We start from the raw sequence: 18,195 nt of genomic DNA on the forward strand, positions 1-18,195 counted from the left end.
ACTCTGTCCGTTAGCTCCCAGTGTCACTGTTAATCCATCATTGTACTGTGGATCTCCCACGCTGGTTGCACAAGGCTAGGAAGGCCACAAGTTCCCTCTCTCTGATTGGAGCAGGACAGTTTCAATTGACTCCAAAGACATGGAACCAGCAGAGCAGAAAAGCAACCCTGCCCCAGCTGACTATCCAGTAACCTTGCCTGGTGGCAACGTGCAGATATCTACTGAGGATTAAGACCGGGGGCCTGTTGTGATGCCTCCAGAGTTGAATAACCCGCTGTCCAACAGTTGAAGTTTCCAGGACCCGCTGATAGTTGTGAGGCACCGCTCAAGAGTCGACACTTGACAGGGGAAGGGGTTGAGTAGCTGAAGGAGTCAGTACATTGAGAGACAGCAGTTAGTAACGGCATCATCCTTCAACAAGGCCATTTGGCCCATCGTGTCTGTGCTAGCTGTTCAATTCGCTCCACTCCCCTACGCCTTCCCCTTGGCCCTGCAGACCTTTCCTTTTCAAATTCAGCCATGGGTCGCTAGCCTTCTGCTAGACCTCGTCTATCGAGGGAATTGCCGCAGTCCACCTGAAACAATGGGTTCGGTTTGTCACAAGCCACACGTGTTTATGATGAGACATGCACAATAAGCCAACCCCTCCCCCAGCTCCCAATCCTGCTCTCCCTTGGCTGCACCAGAAAGGCCTGAAACTGTCTCTGAGAATTCAGGAGAAACGTCTTTACCCAGAGAGTGGGGAGAATGTGGAACTCGCTCCCACAAGGGGTGGTCGAGGTGAATAGTATCAATACATTTAGGGGGGGAAAGCTGGATAAACACACGAGGGAGAAAGGAATAGAAGGGTATGGGGATAGGGTGAGATGAGGATGGGTGGGGGAAGGCTCATGTGGAACTTAAACACCAGCATGGAGCAGATGGGTCGAATGGCCTGTTCCCATGCTAATATTACGTGGAATATACGGTAATGTGATTCTTTCTTTCTCTCTAGCTGCGAGACTGTGAACTGAGCCCAGTGGTGAATCGGGACCTAGCCAGGCGTGTCCGCAGCATTAACGGTATCACTCAACACAAGCAGATCGTCCGGAATGACATCAAACTAGCGGCTAAACTCATCCACTCGCTGGATGACCGCTCACAGCTGTGGTCATCTGAGACTGTCAATGAGGACGGGAGAGTTGAGGTCAGTGTGGGCCAACTGTAATGTCGGGTAGCCCTCTGCGTAAGACGGTTATGTAATATTAACCAATAGATTGTGCAAAAGATGTATGTTTATCAGCCTAAACCAGGGCTGCAAGCGACTACTGAAGACAGTTGAGAACTAAAGATCTCCAGACGTTAAGTGTTGTACTGGGGGAGTGCTACATTGCCTGAGAAGTTGCCTTCCAGATGAGAACTCGAGGGAGGGCATAAAAGATCCTTCTAGCACCATTTATGGCCTCACCCTTTCCTACTTCTATAACCTACAATCCTCAGATCTCTGCGCTCCTCCACCTCTGGCCCCTTGCACAGCCGCTGATTTTAATCGCTCCACCATTGGTGGCTGTGCCTTCAGCTGCCAAAGCGCTGGAACTCCCCCCTCTCCAGCTCCCTGTGTATCTCCTTTTGGAAGCTGCCTAAATCCGACCCCTTTGACCAAGTAGAAATCAAAAAGTGCTGGCATAGCTGAGCCGATCCGGCAGCATCTGTGGAGAGAGTTCACGTTTCGAGTCTCTTCTTCGAAGAGTCATATCGGCCTCGAAACGTGAACTCGGTTTCTCTCTCCGCAGGTGCTGCCAGACCGGCTGAGATTTCCCCGCACTTTCAGTTTTTGTTCCAAACCTCCAGCGTTTTGCAGGTATTTTGCTCTTATTTCTCTGACCAAGTGCTTGGTCACTGGTCCTGATACCTCCTGTTGTATGTAGTTCGATGTCCGATTGTGCCCGATAATCGCCCCTGGGAAGCGCTTGGGCTTTCTTTGCCAAGTTAAAGGCCCGGTGTGGACAGGGCCCGGTGTAGACAGGGGCTGCCGTTTTCCCTTTTCAAATCCAGCCTCGGCTCACTGATAAATCGTGTTGCGTGTCGAGAGAATAACTCCGGTCCACCCGAAGCAGCGGCGAGTGTGTCTGGCGTCTTGGCCACCTGCCTCCCCCAACCAATACCACCCGAAGAAAAAGGAACATCTGTTTATCTTTCCATTCACTGTACCAGGAAATGGATTTACTTTAGTCTGAAGCCCTTTGTTGGCAGTGATTTTTAACTGTAATCACTCCAGTAAAATCAGCTCCCCCTTGCTCTGCACCACCCAATGTTTTCCTCTTCTCCTGCCTGGCCCTATTGTAGACTCACGTTAATGGAGATTGATTGCCAGGGTTAGTCAAAACCCCCAGCGTCGCTGTAACGTGTTATCAGGCAAGATAGAAGGTGCATTAGATGAATGTAATCTTTTATTATCTATGTTCCTATCTTGATGAGAAATAAACACTGCCTGCCGCTAACTGCCGTTTGAGTCATCTCGTGAATAATTTGCCATCTGTAGCTGGTGTTCATTTTACTTTGAAATTTGGCAGAATGTGCTGATTTAAATGAGAACTTGTGTTTTTGCAGCACTTTTCCCATTCAGCAGCCTCCCCCACCCCCCCACCCTCCGCCAAGCACTTCCACACAATGAATGACTTTGAGGAGCTGTGAGTTGAGTCGACAAGTGCAGCCTCTTACAGGCAGTGCCGCGTATCGTTGCCCTTTAGCGCAGAGACATTTTAACATAGCTGATCAAAATCGTGAAGGGTTTGGATAAGGTTAAGGAGCTTCCACTGACTGGAGGCTCAGTAACCAGAGAGACGCAGATTTAAGACAATCGGCAAGAGAACCAGAGGAGGCAAGAGGAAGCATGTTGTTAGGCAGCGAATTGTTGTGATCTAGAATGATCCGCCTGAAAGGCCAGTGCAAATAGGTTCAATAAGAACTTTCCAAAGGGGAATTGAATAAATCCTTGGAAAGGAAAACATTGCAAGTGTATTGGGGAAAGAGCAGGTGGAGTAGGACTGATCGGACAGTACTTTAAAGGGGCTAGTACAGGGAGGATGGGCTGAATGGGCATTTTGCTCTAAAATTCAATGAATTTCACGTACGATTTTTATTTATAAGGCACCTTTACTCAGAAATACCTCATTGAGTGAATTACTGGGCAGTGCAGTGACTTTCATAAGTAGGCTCAAGGTTCATGGTTTTTGTGACGGTGGTGTTTGACTTTCACCTTGAGATCACAGAAGATTGAGTTGTGGTCTTAGTGACAGGACTGATGAAATGGAATAAGGCTGGGGATTTTTCATCAGACATGTTTTACCATGGCTGCTGTGAGGCCATGCACACCTGGCTTGCTCTCCACAAAGCCCTTGTTCAAATGAACCAGCGATTGATAGATCATTACATTCTCGAGCTTAACTTCGTTTGGTAATGTGCCTGAAAGGAGATACCGAGGTACTATTAAGCTGCACTGGACTTAAGAGTCACTACCTGTGGTGGTCTGTAAGTAAGGAAGACTTGCACCTTATAATGTCTCTCCGAACTATTCCAGAGTCACCTGTGTGCAGTGAATTACTCGAATAGAGTTACTGTTAAAGAGGGAATTCTAATTAGTATATCTCCTTTCCCAAAGCCGTGGCCATCAGTTTCTTTTGATTTGCAGCCACTGTCACAGCAGCCAATTTCTGCCCAGCATCTTCCCAGAGAGAGTAGTGAGGTGGCTGACTGTTTAGTCTTTTTCTCACCGCTTCCTGCAGTTCCAAATGTGCTGTGGACTCCAGCTGAGGAAATAGATGTGACCCTGATTTAATATCTCATCTGAAAGTGCAGCCTCCTCCCATCACTGCCGTCTTATTTGAAATACTTTGCTAACTGAGTCTCTCTTTGAAAGCTGTGTGCCTTGTGGGTGACGTCTGGGTGCTTAGGCTAACACTGAACTGTGGGAGCTGTCTGTTCACCTTCACTCCATTCCTTTGCTCAAAAGAATCGCTTGTAATTTTCCCCCCGTTCTCAATGGCTTGTCTTGAATTCACAGAACCTCTCCTCTCAGAATCCCATCTTGAAAAACATCACCGATTACCTGATTGAGGAGGTGAGTGCGGAGGAAGAGGAGTTAATGGGAAATGCGACTGACACACCTGACGACGGGCCAAAGGAAGGCAACCCAGAGGTCAATATCGAGAGGGATGAGAAGCTCATAAAGGTACAATGTGCTATCGTGGCTGTTAACACAAAGATCAACTTAACAGCAGCTACCTAGCCAACTCGTGGTGTCTGGGATGACACACGCGCTGAGGTTTCAATACTGTGAAAACTGGGATGATAAATAGCATTGAATAGTTCTTCAGGACACAGAGCAAGCTCAGTGAGATGGAAATACCGTATCAGCCAGCACATAGGCTGCATTTCCCGGTTATGTTTCAGCTGTGGCCCCTCTGCAAGTTAATGCAGTAGTTTCAGAGGGTCGAACACTTCTGTTTTGGGTTATGTTTTAAAGAGTTTATTAGTTTATTTCAGCAGTTAACTGTGCTGACACTAATGGCTCAGTAAAAGTATGCCCACTGTAGGACATTTCAACCAACACACATTGAAGCTACAAAGTACTCTCCTGTTCAATTATAGATCGTGTCTTTCCAAAATTTGAGGCAGTTTTCTGAGCTGTGTAACGCTAGGTTGCAATATTGATGGGTACGGGTCTGTTGCAGTTTATACTGGGGATACAGTATTGGTGGGGACAGATCTATCACTGTAACGCTGGGGCACAGTACTGGTGGGGACAGGTCTGTCACTGTATAACACTGGGGTACAGTACTGGTGGGGACGGGTCTGTCACTGTATAACACTGGGGTACAGTGAGTACTGATGGGGACAGGTCTGTCACTGTATAACACAGGTACAGTACTGGTGGGGACGGGTCTGACACTGTATAACACTGGGGTACAGTACTGGTGGAGACAGGTCTGTCACTGTATAACACTGGGGTACAGTACTGGTGGGGACAGGTCTGTCACTGTATCACTCTGGGGCACAGTACTGGTGGGGACAGGTCAGTCACTGTATAACACTGGGGTACAGTACTGGTGGGGATGGGTGTGTCACTGTATAACACTGGGGTACAGTACTGGTGGGGACAGGTCAGTCACTGTATAGCACTGGGGTACGGTACTGGTGGGGACAGGTCTGTCACTGTATAACACTGGGGTACAGTACTGGTGGGGACAGGTCTGTCACTGTATAACACGGGTACAGTACTGGTGGGGACAGGTCTGTCACTGTATAACACTGGGGTACAGTACTGGTGGGGACAGGTCAGTCGCTGTATAACACTGGGGCACAGTACTGGTGGGGATGGGTCTGTCACTGTATAACACTGGTGTACAGTACTGGTGGGGACAGGTCTGTCACTGTATAACACTGGGGTACAGTACTGGTGGGGACAGGTCTGTCACTGTATAACACTGGGGTACAGTACTGGTGGGGACAGGTCAGTCACTGTATAACACTGGGGTACAGTACTGGTGGGGACAGGTCTGTCACTGTATAACACGGGTACAGTACTGGTGGGGATGGGTCTGTCACTGTATAACACTGGTGTACAGTACTGGTGGGGACAGGTCTGTCACTGTATAACACGGGTACAGTACTGGTGGGGATGGGTCTGTCACTGTATAACACTTGGGTACAGTACTGGTGGGGACAGGTCTGTCACTGTATAACACTGGGGTACAGTACTGGTGGGGACAAGTCTGTCACTGTATAACACTGGTGTACAGTACTGGTGGGGACAAGTCTGTCACTGTATAACACTGGTGTACAGTACTGGTGGGGACAGGTCTGTCACTGTATAACACTGGGGTACAGTACTGGTGGGGACAGGTCTGTCACTGTATAACACTGGGGTACAGTACTGGTGGGGACAGGTCTGTCACTGTATAACACGGGTACAGTACTGGTGGGGACAAGTCTGTCACTGTATAACACAGGTGTACAGTACTGGTGGGGACAGGTCTGTCACTGTATAACACTGGGGTACAGTACTGGTGGGGACAAGTCTGTCACTGTATAACACTGGGGTACAGTACTGGTGGGGACGGGTCTGTCACTGTATAACACTGGGGTACAGTACTGGTGGGGACGGGTCTGTCACTGTATAGCACTGGGGTACAGTACTGGTGGGGACAAGTCTGTCACTGTATAACACTGGGGTACAGTACTGGTGGGGACGGGTCTGTCACTGTATAACACTGGGGTACAGTACTGGTGGGGACGGGTCTGTCACTGTATAACACTGGGGTACAGTACTGGTGGGGACGGGTCTGTCACTGTGTAATATTGGGATCTAGCTCTGTGGCAGCATTATTGCCTCGGAGTCAGAAAGAAGATTTTGTGGGTTCAAATTCCACAACAGGGAATTGACCATGCACTCAGTTTGGCACGCTCGTGTGAGTACTGAGGGAGTACAGCGCAGAACATTCTAAGGGAGTGCCACACTCAGCGCTGCCATATTTTGGTTATGATGTTTAATCGAGACCCCGACTGGCCTCTTGGGTTGGTGTACTTCAATGGAGTTTCCTCTGGAGTCCTGGCTAATATGTATCCCTTAAGAGTACAAGAGCAAGGAGGTTATGTTGAAGTTGTATGAGTCACTAGTTAGACCTCAGCTGGAGTATTGTGCCCAGTTCTGGGCACTACTTTAGGAAGGATGTGAAGACATTGGAGAGAATGCAGAAAAGATCCACCAGATTGGTTCCAGGGATGCGAAACTTCAGTTATGAAGATAATTGGAGAAGCTAGGACTGTTTTTCTTGGAGAAGAGAAGGCCGAGAGGAGATTTTATAGAGATATTCAAAATCATGAGGGGCCTGGGCCGAATAGATCTGGAGAAACTCGTGAAAGGATCGAGAACCAGAGGGCCCAGGTTGAAGGTAACTGCTAAAAGAAGCAGAAGTGATACGAGGAGAAACCTTTCCACACAGTGAGAGGTTAGGGTCTGGAATGCTCTGCCTGAGAGTGTGGTGGAGGCAGGTTCAATCGAGGCATTCGAAAGAGAATTAGTGTTATCTGAAAAGGGAGAATGTGCAGGGTTACAGGGAGCAGACAGGGGAAATGGCACTAAGTAAAATGCTCATTCGGAGAGCCGGTGCAGACGTGATGGGCCGAATGGCCTCCTTCTGCGCTGTAACAATCCTGTGATTCAGTGAACCAACATCTAACATTAGGTTATCTAGTTGTAATCAGTTGGTTGTTTGTGGGAGCTTGCTGTGCACAAATTGGCTGCCCCATTTCCTGGATTACAACAGTGCCTATACTACTGTTTAAAAAAACATATGCCATGAGATGTCCAAGGGCTGTAAAAGCTGCGGTAGAAATAAATGAACAGAGTGTGCTGGATTAAGAAATGTCTGTTGCTGTACAGGTTCTGGACAAGCTGCTGCTTTACCTGCGTATTGTACATTCCATTGATTACTACAACACCTGTGAATACCCGAATGAGGATGAAATGCCCAACCGTTGTGGCATTGTACACGTCCGCGGACCCCTCCCTCCTAACCGAGTCTCTCAGCATGAAGGTAAGATTGACAGCAAATATCTGAGTGAGGCTGGGGTACTCGTGGGTTTGGGGGTTGGAGGGAGGGGGGGGGTGGGGGGGGGGGGGGTTGCGGGTATGCAGCTGGCACTTGCTATCCAGACTGGGCACATGCCAGTTCCCCACTAGGCGAGTCTCCAAGGGGTGGGTTTGTGGAACGGTAGCTCACATTGTCCATACCTTCAGCTGAGGGAAGGCGGGCACCACATGGTGTGGTACACGGCAATTGGTGTGAATCTTCAGGCATTGTAGCATTATAGGATTTTAATTAGAAGTAATGTACTTTATGTATTCCAACAAGGTGTGACCATTTAACAGATATTCCACTGACAGGAGGGCCGGTAACAGGAGAACACAATTTAAGATGATAATTGGTGAAATAGCCAAGGACAGATGAGAATGTGTTTTTACGCAGCGAGTTGTTGTGATCTGGAAGGCGCTGCCTGAAAGGGCGGCGGAAGCAGATTCAATAGGAACTTTCAACGGGGAATTGGATAAATACTTGAAGGGGAAAAAAATTCCAGGGCTATGGGGAAAGAGCCAGGGGGTGGGGGGGGACTAATTGGATAACTCTTTGAAAGAGCCAGCACAGGTTTGATGGGCCGAATAATCTGCTTCTGTGCTGTAAAGAATTTTGACATTCGTTAAAAGTTGGATGCTACACTCTTACAAAGGCAGGGAGAGGCCTGACTGAGTTTTCTGTGCATTGCTGAGCCGAGGGTAAATAACCTTATGGTTGAGGTAGGATGTATGTGCAGTGGATCAGCTGGTACTCAAACACTATCAGAAGAGGGCTGTTATTTTATTGAGCATTCCAGCTGAGGGTTAGTGAGAGACAGCAGCGATGTTGAAGAGCAGAAGTGAAGAGGCATATTAGGAAAATGTTAAAAGTCTGCAGATCTTAAAACGCCTACCCTTACACACAGTGGAGGTGGTGCAGGACCACCATAGCTACAAGATCCTGGGAAAGGGTTAATTGGATTAGCACAGAGGGTCAGCACCATAGGAGGAAGGATGTGCCGGTTAATGTGGGGCAAATTGAATTTCTATCCCATGTCAGGAAGATATAATAATTCTCATAAGGTTATTGGAATTTATTGTAAAAAGTGGTGGGTGTGTGTGCGCGCGCGTGTCAAGGGGACATTTGCATTTTTAAATAAGGCAGACTAGATTGTTTTCAAAAGAGGGAGTGAAATGTATCACCTAGCCAGGTGAAGTTCAGAAACAGTCTGTTTATTTTTCCCAAAGATTACTGGTAAAACTTAGTACTATGAGAGATTTTTATTTTCAGGGAGGTAAAGCCCAAAGACAAAGTGAAACAATGGGAAATTTGCAATCAAAAGGGAAAATATGTATAAAGGAGTGAAGGCTGTGTGTAAGGGTAGGCATTTTAAGATGTAACAAGTGTGAAAAGCTTCAGCATCTACGCCTCAAGCTGCTGTTTTCAAAGCACTGAAGTTAAGAAAACTCACTTTGAGTTAGATTGTCAGGGTGTTATGTTTCTTTGCCTGAGTCTTGTAAAATCTGTATCTTGCTGTTGCTGGGAGTCAGATTAAGTTGGGGTTTAGAAGTTATAGTAGTAATTTGTAGACATATGTATGTGTTTAAAATCATTTCTCTTATTAATAAATGTTTAATCTAGTTTTGTAAAAACCTATATTACTACTTATTCTTATTACCACTGAATTCAGGGCACGCATCTCGAAATGTATACAAATTGCAAAACAAGTTGTGGCAGTTGTTTCAAGTTTCCCTTTGGGATTTGAATAACTCAGCATTTACCATCGGCTGTGCCATAACACCCGAATCATTGCTGTCAATGCTGATGAGTTAGCAAAAACACCAGTGTTTGTATAGCATGATGTGAAAATATTAGGCTCGTGTGTTAATGTGCGAGGGTCAAAGTGCAATAGGAGGTCAGTGTATCCCCTCCAGGGAGCAGGAGTTGTACAGAGGGCTTGAGTATAATGTAGCCAGGTGGGTCTTACACTAGATTGGCCAGCGCTAACTGCTGGTTAATTAGTACTAACTGGGCATGTGCTTCTGCTTAGTTGCAGAGTGGCAGAAGCTGTTTGAAGAGAAGTTGACACCTCTGTTCAGTGTGAGAGAGTGTCTTTCTGAAGAAGATGCAGCAAAGATGGGCAAGAAAGACCCTGAGCAGGAAGTGGAGAAGTTTATCCTGGCCAACACGCAGGAACTTGCCAAGGACAAGTGGCTGTGTCCTCTGAGTGGGAAGAAGTTCAAGGTGAGCAACATCCCAGCACTTTCTTCCTCCCTGCATTCAAAGTGGGCTGAAAACGAGGCTCAATTTAATCTGAGTTTCCAAACTCACTTCGAGTCTTCACTCCCCACTCCAATCCACTGGCTTCGAAAAGCCAAAGTTGGTGCCACCTAATTATCCATGTCTTCTGAGTTCACAAACTCAGGTTTGTGAGTTCATGGTGTAACGTTTCACGATCTACTTTTGACTGCAGGGGCCGGAGTTTGTTCGTAAACACATCTTCAACAAACACAGCGAAAAGATTGAAGAGGTGAAAAAGGAGGTGTCGTTTTTCAACCACTTCCTCATGGATGCCAAGCGACCGGCTCTGCCAGAAATTAAACCCAATCAGCCACCGACTCCTGGAGCACAGCCAATGGGTGAGTTTACACAGTAGCGTGAAAGATTTGTTCATGTTAGTCTTGCAGGAAAAAACTCTTTCTATTTCAGGCATCCAGTGCTGACAACAACCACTCCCACCACAGGTTCCGCACGGGGTTAGATACAGAGTAAAACTCCTTCTACACTGTCCCCATCAAACACTCCCAGGACAGGTACAGCACGGGGTTAGATACAGAGTAAAACTCCTTCTACACTGTCCCCATCAAACACTCCCAGGACAGGTACAGCACGGGGTTAGATACAGAGTAAAGCTCCCTCTACACTGTCCCCATCAAACACTCCCAGGACAGGTACAGCACGGGGTTAGATACAGAGTAAAGCTCCCTCTACACTGTCCCCATCAAACACTCCTAGGGCAGGTGCAGCACGGGGTTAGATACAGAGTAAAGCTCCCTCTACACTGTCCCCATCAAACACTCCCAGGACAGGTACAGCACAGGGTTAGATACAGAGTAAAACTCCCTCTACACTGTCCCCATCAAACACTCCCAGGACAGGTACAGCACGGGGTTAGGTACAGAGTAAAACTCCTTCTACACTGTCCCCATCAAACACTCCTAGGCAGGTGCAGCACGGGGTTAGATACAGAGTAAAGCTCCCTCTACACTGTCCCCATCAAACACTCCCAGGACAGGTACAGCACGGGGTTATATACAGAGTAAAGCTCCCTCCACACCGTCCCCATCAAACACTCCCAGGACAGGTACAGCACGGGGTTAGATACAGAGTAAATCTCCCTCTACACTGTCCCCATCAAACACTCCCAGGACAGGTACAGCACGGGGTTAGATACAGAGTAAATCTCCCTCTACACCGTCCCCATCAAACACTCCCAGGACAGGTACAGCACGGGGTTAGATACAGAGTAAAGCTCCCTCTATACTGTCCCCATCAAACACTCTCAGGACAGGTACAGCACGGGGTTAGATACAGAGTAAAGCTCCCTCTACACCGTCCCCATCAAACACTCCCAGGACAGGTACAGCACGGGGTTAGATACAGAGTAAAGCTCACTCTATACTGTCCCCATCAAACACTCCCAGGACAGGTACAGCACGGGGTTAGATACAGAGTAAAGCTCCCTCTATACTGTCCCCATCAAACACTCCCAGGACAGGTACAGCACGGGGTTAGATACAGAGTAAAGCTCCCTCTACACTGTCCCCATCAAACACTCCCAGGACAGGTACAGCACAGGGTTAGATACAGAGTAAAACTCCCTCTACACTGTCCCCATCAAACACTCCTAGGCAGGTGCAGCACGGGGTTAGATACAGAGTAAAGCTCCCTCTACACTGTCCCCATCAAACACTCCCAGGACAGGTACAGCACGGGGTTATATACAGAGTAAAGCTCCCTCCACACCGTCCCCATCAAACACTCCCAGGACAGGTACAGCACGGGGTTAGATACAGAGTAAATCTCCCTCTACACTGTCCCCATCAAACACTCCCAGGACAGGTACAGCACGGGGTTAGATACAGAGTAAATCTCCCTCTACACCGTCCCCATCAAACACTCCCAGGACAGGTACAGCACGGGGTTAGATACAGAGTAAAGCTCCCTCTATACTGTCCCCATCAAACACTCTCAGGACAGGTACAGCACGGGGTTAGATACAGAGTAAAGCTCCCTCTACACCGTCCCCATCAAACACTCCCAGGACAGGTACAGCACGGGTTTAGATACAGAGTAAAGCTCACTCTATACTGTCCCCATCAAACACTCCCAGGACAGGTACAGCACGGGGTTAGATACAGAGTAAAGCTCCCTCTATACTGTCCCCATCAAACACTCCCAGGACAGGTACAGCACGGGGTTAGATACAGAGTAAAGCTCCCTCTACACCGTCCCCATCAAACACTCCCAGGACAGGTACAGCACGGGGTTAGATACAGAGTAAAGCGCATGCTGCAGCCATCACTTTGCCTTTACAATTCATTCTGTTCTCAGCTTAGCTCTTGCATGGCTCTGTCCCTCTTCAGGATGGATCTTGTGGTTGCTATGTGGGGCTTGGTGCTGTATGCCTCAGAACGTGGATTAAACAGCTGCTTCTCTTTATTTTCCAGGTTTGACCCCAGCCATGGGTTATCCCCACCATTCTCCTCAAGGCTTGATGGGATTTGGTCAGCCCCGCCCACCCGTCATGGGGTTTGGAGGTAAGATAACCAAAGTGAAATGGCCTCGTCTTCATGCAGATTAACTGTGTGCTGCTGAGTTGCAGAAGTTTACCTGCTCTGCTGTGCATCTCTGTGCTGCGCATTTACATTGCATTAGTAACAAGGAAACATGCCACCTGCTCCGTGCTGGTGTTTCTGCTCCACACGAGCCTCCTCCCACCCCCTCTCTCCATCTCACCCTATCAGCATATCCTTCTACCCCTTTCTCCCTCACGTGTTTACCCGGCTTCCCCTTAAATGTCTCTACCCTATTCACCTCAACCTCTCGCTGTGGGAGCGATTTCCACACTCTCCCCACTCTGTGTGAGGAACGTTGGAACTTAGTAATGCTGTGTGCGTGAGAAATCTATTTAAACACGTCCATGCAATCCCTCGAGATGGTGGAGTTGTTTTGCAGCCTCTTGGCTTTCTCTCTCTCTCTCTCTCTCTCCTGTTTATTTTAAATGGGGCGTCAGTCTTGGTGGTGCTGGTGTGATAGCTCCTCTGTGGAGGCAGTAACGCTGTGTCTGTGTTTTCAGCCAGCTCAGGTGACGTTCCACAGGCCCAACTCATCACGCAGGGCTCAGAAATGTCACTGAGCATCCTGAGCCCATATACCCACGGACCTTGCTAATGTTTCTCAGCACAATGGGTCAGCCACAGCCACAGTCTCTCCGCTGTTGCTCAAGTTTGGTTTATGCTCGTTTCTCTCTGTGTCATAGATTTTAAGATTATTTCAGAAGAAACCAAACGGAAGTTAAAGGAACCAAATCGTACAAGTTATTTTGTTCTTTGGCTGCACATCTTGAACCACAAACGGTGTCAAAGTTTGCTGCACTTTCTAGATGGGATGTTTCTGGACGGGTTTAACCGATCCGTTGCTAATAACTGTGCTTCAGTTCACGCTGCGATAACTGTTCTGAAATGGGAAAAGAGAAACATGTTTTTTGGATCCGAACGAGTCTTAATCGATGAGAGAGTTGGACGGGAATATTGGGCCAAGTATAGGTGAAACCAAGGTGACCAGATGTTTGCAGGAATAGGCAGGCTCACTCACAAGACACACATTCGGCCCCTGTGGGAAAGGTGAATATCATACACTGCAGTACATGGCCAACAAGAGGCAGACATTTAACCCATCGAGCATGTTTTGCCATTCAGTGGAACACAGTTGATCTGTATCTTAAACTGGGGTTATCTGATTTAGTAACTGTTAATATCCTTCACCAACAAAAATCTGTGAAAGTAGGAAGCATCCAACTGGTATTTAAGCATGTTATTGGGGAAACTTTATTTATCTAATCCCGTGCTGTACCTGTCCTGGGAGTGTTTGATGGGGACAGTGTAGAGGGAGCTTTACTCTGTACCTAACTCCGTGCTGTACCTGTCCTGGGAGTGTTTGATGGGGACAGTGTAGAGGGAGCTTTACTCTGTATCTAACCCCGTGCTGTACCAGTCCTGGGAGTGTTTGATGGGGACAGTGTAGAGGGAGCTTTACTCTGTATCTAACCCCGTGCTGTACCTGTCCTGGGAGTGTTTGATGGGGACAGTGTAGAGGGAGCTTTACTCTGTATCTAACCCCGTGCTGTACCAGTCCTGGGAGTGTTTGATGGGGACAGTGTAGAGGGAGCTTTACTCTGTATCTAACCCCGTGCTGTACCTGTCCTGGGAGTGTTTGATGGGGACAGTGAAAATTAATTTGGTTAGTCTTTACTAATGGATGGGTTTAGGATTGCTGGCTATATGTTGAGTGGTTCTGATTGACCTGGCCTTGTTGACTATGCCTGTGTTTTGTCTACAGCGGGACCTGCCTATCCCCCTCCTCAGTATGGTGGACGAGGTGCCTATGATGCATATCGAGGACAGGGAGGTTATCCAGGGAAGCCAAGGAACAGGTTTGTATTGGTGCATATGAATCAGTTGTCAGCAATGAAGTATTTTGGAGAAACCTCTGTCCTATATGCTCACTGACCTACATTAGCTTTCAGTCCATCAGTACCACGCTTTTGAAGTTCTCATCCTTGCCTCCCGCTCCTTCCATAAGCTGCTCCTCTCTATCTCCACTACCCTTACAACCATCTGAGATGTCTGCACTCCTTCACGTTAAGCCTTTTGCACAAACCCAATATCCCTGACTCCACCATTGGCGCTTTCAGCTGCTTTGGCCCTGAGCTCTAGAATCTCCCCCCGCCCCCCCCCTCCTCCCCGAAACCTTTCCTCCATTCTCTCCACCTTCAAGCCTCTCCTTAAAACCTACCCCTTTGACCTGGCTTTTGATTACCTGTCCCTAATTTCCTCGAGACTTGGTGTCAAATTTGGTTTGATGACACTCCAGCAAAGCGGACATTTCACACATTATATAGGTGCGTGATGTTGATGTTTGCTGTTGACTTACAACCCACTCCTTTTTCCAACTTCCCCCAAGTGTCTCTCTGTAGTTTAAAAAAAAAAATTATATCCCTTCTTTCATTCCCATTTCAGTACTCTCCTTAAGGACATATACCTGCTTCTGGTATCTTGCAAGTGAGTGTTAGGATAGCAGCAAGAACAATATTAGAGAAGTTGAATCACTTTTCCATTTTCGGGATGGCTTGGAGTTTTGCTCCTCAAATTACCCAAAACCTGATCCTGTCCCAACATCTTCAGCCTAGTCTAGCCAATGAGATGGGGTTACCAGAATGTTGGCCAAATGCAAGGGGACTGTACTCACTCACTGACCTGGTAATGCCATGTGGAGTGCCGCATTTACCTGTCTAGAACTGTGCTGCTAACCTCGCACACTCTGGGACTAGTTACACACTCGGGTCTTTACAGAGAGTGAAGCTTATCTGCAGATTTGAACAGTGATAGATCATTTCAGCATTGACGTTGGGAGTTCAGTGTTCACATGTCGGGCTTAAAGCTTTGTGCTGTGTCTGAACTTTTCCTTCAGTGTCATCGGCCCTAAACCCACTGTGTGTGGGGAGATGGTGGCATAATGGACACTAATGTCACTGGACTAGTAATCCAGAGGCCAGGCTAATGCTCTGGGGACAAGGGTTCAAATCCCACCCAGGCAACTGATAGCAGGAGGGGAGGGGCAGGTGGAGCAAAAGGGAAGGTCAGGGATAGGTTAGAGGGTGGGGAGGGAGGGGGGCAATTAAATGACAAAGATGACATGGAACACAAGGCAAAGGGAGTGGTAATGATAGTATTAAAGGCACAAAGCAGGCGTCTAAAGTAGGTGTTAATTGCAGAAGTGAGAGGGAAAGGTTCCCATGTCCTGGCTGATGTCACCTAATCTTTTGGATATCTGAAAAAATGAACTAAAGATATAAAGTACAAGTTGAAAGGTGAAGGACATGGAGAGACATCATCAAATAAAGGGTACAACTGTAAATGGGGTGCAGGAGCAGAGGGACCTGGGTGCATCTGTGTATAAGTCATTGAAGAATGCAGGACAGGTTGAGAGCACGGTTGTTAAATATACAGTATCCTGGGCTTTTTAAATAGAGGCATAGAGTATAAAAGCAAGGAGGTTATGTTAAACGTGTATAAAACACTGGTTTGTCCTCAACTGGAGTATTGTGCCCAGTTCTGGGCACCACACTTTAGGAAGGATGTGATGGTGTTAAGAGAGCGAGAAAAGATTCACGAGAATGGTTCAAGGGATGAGGAACTTCAGTTACGTAGATAGATTGGAGAAGAGAAGATTGAGAGGCGATTTGATAGAGGGATTCAAAATCATGAGGGGCCTGGGCAGAGTAGATAGGGAGAAACTGTCCCCACTGGTAGAGGGATTGAGAACGAGAGGGCACAGATTTAAAGTAATTGGTAAAAGAAGCAATGGGGACATGAGGAAAAACTTTTCCACAGAGTGAGTGGTTAGGATCTGGGATTTTCAGTCTGAGAGTGTGGGGGAGGCAGGGTCAATCGAGGCTTTCAAAATTGAATTGGATCATTATCTGAAAATGGAAATTTTGCAGGTCCCTGGAGAAAAGGCAGGGGAGAGGGGCATTAGGTGAATTCCTCCTTCAGAGGGCCAGCACAGACATGACGGGCTGAATGGCCCCCTTCTGTGCTTGTCACCATTCTGTGATTCTAGAGATGGTGACAAACTGGAAACTGTCTGCTTCACTGAGCCTCACTATACCAGGTGAGTTCCCCCCTCCAAGGGTGTGTCCCAGGCTTGTAATTGAGGTGCTTTACCTCTCAATAACACCCCTTTAATTTTGTAGCATTACCTTTCATTTTAAAAGAGACGTCCTTTGTTTTCAAAAGCTGCAAGGAGGTTATTATCTTGTGCTCTTAGGAGAGTGAAAAACAAGCTGTGATTGTTATCTCTGAAGAAACGAAAGATTAAAATTTCTTGCTCATCTTGCAGCAGCCCAGCGTTTGTTTAATGATCACATGGTGTAGGGTTTACCACAGTGTGCCCAGTCTGTAAGCCAGCTTACAGCCTCGCCAGACAACCACATGGGAAGCAACTTATTGAGGAGTTTGACTGTCGGAGACGGTGAGCAGGGAAACGTTTACGATACTGAGGTGGCTGCTGGACTGACCTGCAGACAGAGATCCTGCTGAAAATCTCAACACTGCCCTTCCAGCTTGGCCTTGTTACGTCTCCTCTCTGGCTCTGCATTTTATCCCACTGTGGCTTTTGTTTGTCTGCCTAGCTGTGACCAGTCTCATTCTCTAGTTTCTCCCCCCCACCCCCCCCTCAAGCCCTTGCTGAGGGTCAGATCTGCTGGTGCTGCCTTGCTGCGCTCTTTGATCAGTCAAACTCCGTCATCGGGTGAGATACCAGAGAGAAATCGGAGGCTGTTGTGCTCTACGAGGAATGTGGTCCCTCCCTCCCCCCATGCTCCCCCTCCTCCTGTCCGCCCAAGCAGGGTATCTGCCTCCACATAGCCAATCTCCATCCTCCCTGGCCAAGCCAGCCACCCACCACCAAGGGGAAGGGAGGAATCGTTGAGTCTGTTTTGCGATTTTTTCCCAGTGCTGTTGCAGCCTGTGGCAGCTGCCTGGAAGGAGGGTTCCTGATGTGTTGCAATGCTGCAGAACACACTTGATATCTCCTTTTGGTCTCTTACAGGATGCTGAGGGGTGACCCCAGAAACATTGTGGAGTACAGGGACCTCGATGCTCCAGAGGATGTCGACTTTTTTTAAATTGTCCCAGTGAGGATGTTGCATCAGTGTGTTTATTACTTTGTGCTTTTGTTAAGTTAAGGAAACTTTGAAAGGCTGGAGTTATTTTGTCCAGGCAGACACAAAATGTTGTAATGTAGAATAGTGTTTTCTCTGGGAACTCTCTCTAACCGATATCTGCCAGCACTGACATAATGTGTCTTTCAGAAGTGTCGAAAATAAAAGGAAGTCTGAAGCCTGGCTACACAATTTTACTTCATGTTTAAGGCTCTTTACATTGTCAAAGAGGTGAGGAGCTGGGATGGCTACCCCTCCAGTGTACACCGCAGCTTCTTAATGCTCGACAGACCCTCCCCTGGGGAGGGGTCAGCTGGACAGACCCTCCCCTGGGAGGCAAGGGGTTAGTATCCCTGAGCAGCTAGTGTTACCTGCCCTGCTGGATCTGCAGTTTGGATCTTGCTTTTCCAATATCCAGTAGTTTGTTTCTGCTCCGGGTTCATCCCAAGCTGAATAGCGACACGTCAGTGTTTACACCTGTCCACGTTTAAAAATCCCACACGGACATTCCTGCCATTTTAGTCACAAACAGGGAACATCGGCACAACCTGTTCTTTCCCTGCAAAGCGCTGTCACAATGGTAGAGGTTTTCTA

At 47.7% G+C, this 18,195-nt stretch overlaps 1 protein-coding gene across 2 annotated transcripts in view; it reads left to right on the forward strand.

Moving 5' to 3' along the window:
- srrt (serrate RNA effector molecule homolog (Arabidopsis)) overlaps positions 1-17,784 on the forward strand; it is a 35,514-nt gene extending 17,730 nt beyond the window's left edge. For both annotated transcript variants that reach the window (XM_078536985.1, XM_078536986.1), the window contains exons 13-20: positions 995-1,186; positions 4,043-4,210; positions 7,424-7,577; positions 9,646-9,839; positions 10,069-10,234; positions 12,326-12,415; positions 14,217-14,310; positions 17,490-17,784. In XM_078536985.1, coding sequence (XP_078393111.1) covers positions 995-1,186; positions 4,043-4,210; positions 7,424-7,577; positions 9,646-9,839; positions 10,069-10,234; positions 12,326-12,415; positions 14,217-14,310; positions 17,490-17,565 — 1,134 coding nt within the window. In that variant the 3' untranslated portion in view covers positions 17,566-17,784. The remainder of the gene's footprint in view (positions 1-994; positions 1,187-4,042; positions 4,211-7,423; positions 7,578-9,645; positions 9,840-10,068; positions 10,235-12,325; positions 12,416-14,216; positions 14,311-17,489) is intronic.
- The last annotated feature ends 411 nt before the right edge of the window (positions 17,785-18,195 follow it).

Source organism: Cetorhinus maximus, unplaced genomic scaffold (genome assembly GCF_964194155.1).
Source record: "Cetorhinus maximus unplaced genomic scaffold, sCetMax3.hap1.1 HAP1_SCAFFOLD_1736, whole genome shotgun sequence".
Classification (NCBI taxonomy): Eukaryota; Metazoa; Chordata; class Chondrichthyes; order Lamniformes; family Cetorhinidae; genus Cetorhinus; species Cetorhinus maximus.